This window comes from Dendropsophus ebraccatus, chromosome 1, assembly GCF_027789765.1.
Source record: "Dendropsophus ebraccatus isolate aDenEbr1 chromosome 1, aDenEbr1.pat, whole genome shotgun sequence".
NCBI classification, from domain to species: Eukaryota; Metazoa; Chordata; class Amphibia; order Anura; family Hylidae; genus Dendropsophus; species Dendropsophus ebraccatus.
This window is the reverse complement of record NC_091454.1, coordinates 117,466,344-117,473,481: the sequence shown is the minus strand read 5'-3', so window position 1 is coordinate 117,473,481 and position 7,138 is coordinate 117,466,344. Positions and strand designations below refer to the sequence as shown.

The following is a 7,138-nucleotide window of genomic DNA, read 5'->3' as shown; positions in this document are numbered from 1 at the left end:
TATTGGGTGTTAGGAAACTTTCTGGTAATGTTAACTTTAACTTATGGTCACTTAATTTTATTTTAGAATATTTAGAGCTATTAAAAATTCATACAAGAGAGTAATGGAGGAGTGAATATGTTTTATTATGAAAGCAGAATAAAAATACAGTCTCCATTTTAATAAGGAAACGACAATACACACTACAAATATAATGTGTCTTTAAAGCACAGTAGTAGAATTTCTTAAAGAACTACTTATGAATTTATTTAATGTATGAAAACAATTTAAATCAAATTAGCCATAAGTATTTTTATCAGTACAAGCCTGGCAACTGCAAGAGGTTATATTGCTGTATGTATATGGCCTGATGCTCCCATCATCACATGTCAGTTCAATAGACCTTTCTTCAGATGTTACATCTATGCAGCAGTAACAATCACTTACTACTTTGTGCATATCTTTGTCATATCTGACACATATAAAATATATGGTCTGTTTAATTCCAACAAGATATGAAGAATTCCTGTGATTGAAAATAATAAGTAACTTAAATGTTCTCTTAAATATTCTTCCAAGATCTGTTTTGTCATTCTATAATGACTGCCTTAACTTAAAGGGTGTGTGTCACCTAAATCTTCTTTAACTGATTAGAGTCAGATACTTGTTAGTTAGTCAGTTATTGTTATAAGTTGTTATTTTACTCTAAACTGTTTCTATTTTCTGCCGAATGTTTTTTTTTCTTCTTCACTTTTTGTACATTGTTATGGAGGCTGCCATGTAGTGGCATTAAGTGACATGCTTTACAGCAAGCCTTATCGAAATAGACAGTACAGAGTCTGACCACTTGAGATGAATGTAAAACATTAGTGAGCGCGCTCTGTGACCTTTGAAGAGGTCATTCCACAGGGAGCCGCTATTTTCTTCTCTACCTACTGGTGTCACATGTTGCTGCAATGCTGTGCAGATCACAGCAGCCTCCTCTGATCACCACAGACACAACAGGAAGTCTCAGCTTAGTTTTGGCCCTGGTTGTGAGAATGAAAATTGCAAGATTTCATTCGGAGCAGTGATTTCCTATGGACATCAGAGTCATCTCTTCTAATTTACAAACTGAGCATGCAAACCGCCGGGCGGCAATCTCTCCAAGGCAGGACCTGCAGGGCAGGTAAGTATCAGAAGCTCTACCAGGGGGTTGGGCAGGCTCTGCCCCAGGTGCCAGGGTGACAGATTCCCTTTAAAAAGATATGTCTATTTCTACTATATTTTTGTTAATGCTGGAGTTAAAACAAATACGGCTTCCATTAAACTATTATACTAATATTTGTAATAACTTTGTACAGGTGAACATGCCGCATGTTCTTTTATGGGATCCTAGCTGGAGCCGTGTGAACATAGCCTTAATCTGTGAAAACCCACCTCAGTTTAGCTTCTTCACATTTTCCACTGCATTTTGCCATTGTAACAGATGCTGAACATGCTCTTTTATATTTATTATAAGAGTCTGTGTAAGTAATAGTCAACTCCATTTCTGATGGTGATGGTTTACATGAGTTGTCACCTAAAAGAAAATCAGGCAACATGTTTTAAAGTTTACAATCAGTAAAATCCAAAAAGGCATAGTGCCTTTAGCAGCATATTAGAATTCATCTTGTCTAATTCACAAAAAATATAAACCCTGATTTGGAGCTATAGGCAACATAGGCACTGTTTTCACCACAACAAATGTGATGCAGATGTAAAACTAGTCCTATATTCTAGTTTATATGCTAGAAACAAACTAAAGCCTTTGTTCTATGTACGTTTGATACATATTTCTCCTTACTCTTTTAATTTTTATTTTAGTTATTAGTTATCAATCAAAATTGCAAGTGTATATAGTAAACTTTGCAATATATCAGACAAAAATGCTTCCTTCTTTTGTTATCAAGCATCGCTGAAAAATCAGATGAGCACTGTCATTGTGTAATTTCCCAGAACCAATGTGCCATTACTGTCCTAAGTATATGTAACCCAGGACTGCAGGAGGTCATGGGCTGTGTGTTCTATGGATGGCAAAAGTGTCTTCTGTATTTTGTCCACTAAGTGTCACCCTGCATTCTTCTCCCTTACTCATAAACTCATGTTTTTTTTTCATAATTGCCACCAGCTGAGAGTTGGCTAGCTACTTCAAGCGACTCTGTACCCACAATCTGACCCCCCCCCCCCCCAAACCACTTGTACCTTCGGATAGCTGCTTTTAATCCAAGATCTGTCCTGGGGTCCGTTTGGCAGGTGATGCAGTTTTTGTCCTAAAAAACAAGTCTCAAACTTGCATCCCCGTGCCCAATGGCGAGGCTTAGAATATCTATGCCCTAACTTTGTACCACCCCTCCGTCCCTCCTCCCCACCCTCTTCATCATTAGGAATGCCACTGGAAATTTTCTACTGTTTGAACATTGCACAGGTGCCTTAACGATCCAGCCCATGTGCTGGGCTGACACAGGTGATGAATAGGAGACAATCTGCCTGGAGCATTTCTAATGATGAAGAGGGTGGGGAGGAGGGAGAGAGAGGTTGTGCAAACCTAATGCATAGAAAGCGGGCATGGAGCTGAAAGTTTTAGAGTTGTTTTTTAGGACAATAACTGCATCACCTGCCAAATGGACCCCACGACAGATCATGGATTAAAAGCAGCTATCCAAAGGTACAAGCCATTTGGGGGGGGTCAGATTGTGGGTACAGAGTTGCTTTAATACCTGTCGACGGTACCTCACAGAAGGCCTCTACTCTGTTAACAAGCCTATTAGAGGGCCTCTTCACCTATAGAAAAGCTCCCTGAGATCTATTTTTGCAGGGGAGGTAGGCCTTTTAGGGAGATCTGGTCAGTCTTTAGTCACTTTCACTAGTAGTCCGACCCGGAGAAAGTGTGTCTTGCTGAAAGACTTCCAAGGCCTTGCCTGCTGGCCTGGGCAACCTCTTAACATTCAACTGAGTCAGAGGATGCATAGAGATCCCAACTTTATCAGAAACTTCCAATTCAAGCACTGCTCCGGCCTAACCATGTCAGGCTAGCAAATCTGTTGTGAGTCTACTGTCAATGGGGACAAAGACTTATTCACGCTCTTCAAGATCCCTGCAACTTCACCAGGACCCTCAAACAGACAACAGCTTGGAGAGATCAACTGAAGCCGACTTACTCTGCTGCAATTCGCTAGGAACCAAGTGGTCACCCCATGGCTTGCTAACCCTTCAGTGAGGCCTGTGCTTCGGAGCGTGTCACTCAGTGTCCTCATCATTGGATTGACATAGCTGTGAATATAGGTACTTCTTGTTAAGTCTATTGCCACCAAGCCAAGGTGGTTAGAGCACCTCCAACTAAGTAGTAAGGGGGGAAATTTATCAAAGGTTGTAAAATACACACTGGTGTAAACTGCCCATAGAAACCTATTACAGCTCAGATTTCAGCTCTGGTCAAATGAAAGAGGAGCTGTGATAGGTTTCTATGGGCAGTTTACACCAGTGTACATTTTACACCCTTTGATAAATCTCTCCCTTAGTGTCTGGATAGGTCTCCTTTAGGGTAGCTCACTCTTTAGGTTGATGTTTCACCTGGGGGCTGCGTTCACACTACATATATATTTCAGTCAGTATTGCAACCAAAACCAAGAGTGGATTAAAAACACAGAAAGGATCTGTTCACACAATGGTGAAATTGAGTGGATGGCCGCCATATAACAGTAAATAACTGCTATTATTTCAATATAACAGCCGTTGTTTTAAAATAACAGCAAATATTTGCCATTAAATGGTGGCCATCCACTCAATTTCAACATTGTGTGAACAGAGCCTTTCTGTGTTTTTAATCTACTCCTGGTTTTAGTTGCAATACTGACTGAAATATACTGACTGAAATATACATATACTGACTGAAATATACGTAGTGTGAACGCAGCCTTAAAGAGACTTTATTCAAGCTTCAAAAAGTATTCTTCAGTGTACATGCTAAGCGCAGTGATTTATCTCCAAGTGATATTTATTGCAAGTAATTTCAGTATACCTACTAAAAACTGTAAATCTTAAGTATCCTTTAAGGGGTACTCTACTTAAGAAAATGTAACCCTGTTCAATCCCTACCCATAATCTAAGCTTGTTTATAATAGGTTTCTATTACATGAATTGGACCATTTGACTGGAGCACATCCTGACTCACACCCTGAAGCTACAGAAAATCCTCACTTGTTAGTCCACATGGTCTCAGCTCCTCTGTGATTCCCCTCCCTTCTGAGACCAAAGTCACATAAACTGTGTCTCTGCTGTTGCCAGGCAAGCTGTAAAACCTCATCATTAACCCCGCCCACCACTGACATGACACCAATCAGTGACCACCGGGCCAAGGAAAGAAAACAGTTGTTTAATCTCTCTCTCTTTCTAATCTATCTATGTATATGGATATGTGGCCTAGAGTAAGCTTGATGGTAACTGTCAAGGATTAATTATTACCTCTATCTGGCAGTTAGAGAATGCCAGAAGTGCCAGCACACAACATTGCTAGTTGTGCAGCAGTGAGGGACTTAACAGAGCTGTACTGTGCATGCTGGGAGAGGAGAAGCATAGAAGAACCAGAAAGATAGCCCAGTCAGTGTTATGTGAGGTAAAAGGAAGCAATATTCTGTTGTGTGTGAGGTAGAAACAGTGACAGAGAAAGCCAGATGTGAAAACAACAGCTAGAGATAGCACAGAAGCTGGATTTGCCATGAGTAGAGACAATTCACCCCAGTGGGAATGAGATGGATTACAGGATAGGAGTGGTGAGACAGTAACTGATCCACCCTGTAAGAATCAGACAGACTGTGTGGGTGCTAGGAAGCATTTCATTATGGTCACCACTGATGTTTCTTTCTGCTGGAGTTTTCAACTTGTGTCAAATTGGCGTGGCCTAGTGTATCCAAGCCTTAGGCTTGCACCGCCTCTCCGTCCTTCCTCCTCTTTAGGAAGGCCCCTGGGCCCCTAATCCTCACTTGTCTAAAAACTGCACAGGTGCAGTGTTCAGGCAAGTGATGATTAGGAGAGATCCTGCCCAGGGGCATTCCTAATGATGAAGAGGGCGAAGAGGAGGGACGGAGAGGCAGTGCATGCCTAACGCACAGACACTCCACGCCAATTTGACACAGGGCTGCAAGTTTAAAAGTTGTTTTTCAGGACAATAACTGCATCACCTGTCGAACGGACCGCAGGACAGATCTTAAATTAAATGCAGCTATCCAACGGTACAAGCAGTTTGGGGAGGATAAATTGTGGGTACTGAGTCGCTTTGAACAGATCAGTAACGGATGCAGCAATTATAATAACAATAATAATAATAATAATAATAATAATAATAACGTATAATATATATATAATAATAATAAAAATGCTTTTATTTGTATAGCGCCAACTGATTTTGCAGCACTTTACATAGTTTGCCAATTTTGGTCCCTGTCCCCATTAGGGCTCACAATCTAAATTGACCTATCTGTATGTTTTTGAAGGAAACCGGAATACCCGGAGGGAATCCATGCAAACATACAACATATGAGAACATAAAAACTCTACGCAGATGTTGCCCCCAGGACTCCAGTGCTGCAAGGCTACAGTGCTAACCGCTGAGCCAAAGTGCACAGTGCATTGAAATTCTTACAGATTTCTGGGATGGGTGCCATTTAGATCTACTGCCTCATAAGGCCACCTTCTGAAAATACTTAATAAGTACAATAGCTATTTAAATGGTCAATTGCAACCTTTTTAAAGAGGAACTCCAGCAACTGCAGGGCATTCAGGGGAGTGGGGAAACATAATAAAGAAGCTATGCTTACCCATCCCCGTGCACCCACAGCACAGCAAAACCAATTTCAGACTTTGGTCTTCTGTTCCTTCTGGCTCTCTGTGTCCTCATTACCAGGCAGGAAGTAGCCAGTTAATGACTGCAGGGGTATGTGCTGAGTGAGTATCTCTGGGTTGTAATGTTGCAGGATCTGGAACTACAGTAGGCCGCGGGAGCCTGTGAGTGTTGGCGCTGCAGGGGCACTGGGACAGGCTAGACTTCCTTATTATGCTCCCCATCGCCTCCCCCCCCATGCTCCGTGAATTTTTATATTGTGGGTGGAATTCTTCTTTAAGCAACAACTTCTTAGAGGCTATAGTGGAGTTTAAATGTCTTTTTATTACTGGATTTTTAGTTTTGTCTAAAAAAAAAATTTACATTTTTCCAGTACAGGTCTTTATTATTCATTATTCTTTTGCAGAAGGCATATTTTCACATACATTGTAAGCTGTTCTGCATTGTTTAGAATTTAAGTTCGGACTCTAACCTCTCTTTTTTCTCTCCTTAATTATTTTTTGAGCCAATGACAAAATATAAGATCAGCTCTGGATAGTGAAAGGATTATGATAGGATAGCGATCGAATTACCATGGCTCATGCACCACAACAGTAAATTCACAAACCCTGAACGAAAGACAGACTCGCAAAACCTACTTACAAATAGACAACAATAGTAAATCTGGTCTAATATGTATGTTAGAGTTTTACTTACAAGTATAGCAGCATTCATTTTCATCATATGAACGCAATGTCCATAGAGCATTATAGCATCATTCTAACGTATACAAAATAACTTGTTGGTAACAATATATAAGGTCATTACATAGTGTTCAAGTTTGTAGACTAGTTTTGAGCAATTTCCCTGGTGGGAGCTGTAATGGTTAATATATTTGTTACGTAGTTACATAGTTTGTAAAAAAAAAAAAAAAGACACGTCCATCAATCAAGGAGCCTATGAATGAAAGGAAGATCATGGTTTAGGCATATATCACATTAAGGCTATGTTCACATATCGCATTTTGCCCAGTATTTAGGTGAGTGGGTAGTGGAACTGACAGGGCAAAACTATAATGAAAACATTGGCACAGTATATGTGTTTTCAACCCACTCCTGTTTTAAAAGTTTAACATAATAACCCAAAAACTAAACACAGCCATAGCCTGATCTGCCACAAAATTAAAACCAATGAGAGGGGAAGAGAATATCATTGATTACCCTGTACCAATGGCAGCTGTTTATAGTAGAGGTTCTCTGCTGGCCTGAAGATTCAGAAGGACTTTTTTTTTTCTTTTAATCATCTAAATCAGTGTTTCTCAAC

The 7,138-nt window shown here is 40.3% G+C and overlaps 1 protein-coding gene across 1 annotated transcript; it reads right to left on the bottom strand.

Moving 5' to 3' along the window:
• Positions 1-203: 203 nt before the first annotated feature.
• Positions 204-6,560, bottom strand: LOC138776386 (mucin-19; the record flags this gene model as incomplete). The annotated part of the gene is made up of 3 exons (XM_069956123.1): positions 204-451; positions 1,399-1,540; positions 6,533-6,560. Coding segments are annotated over 3 exons (345 nt in total), but the record flags the coding sequence as incomplete, so codon positions are not given.
• Positions 6,561-7,138: the final 578 nt, after the last annotated feature.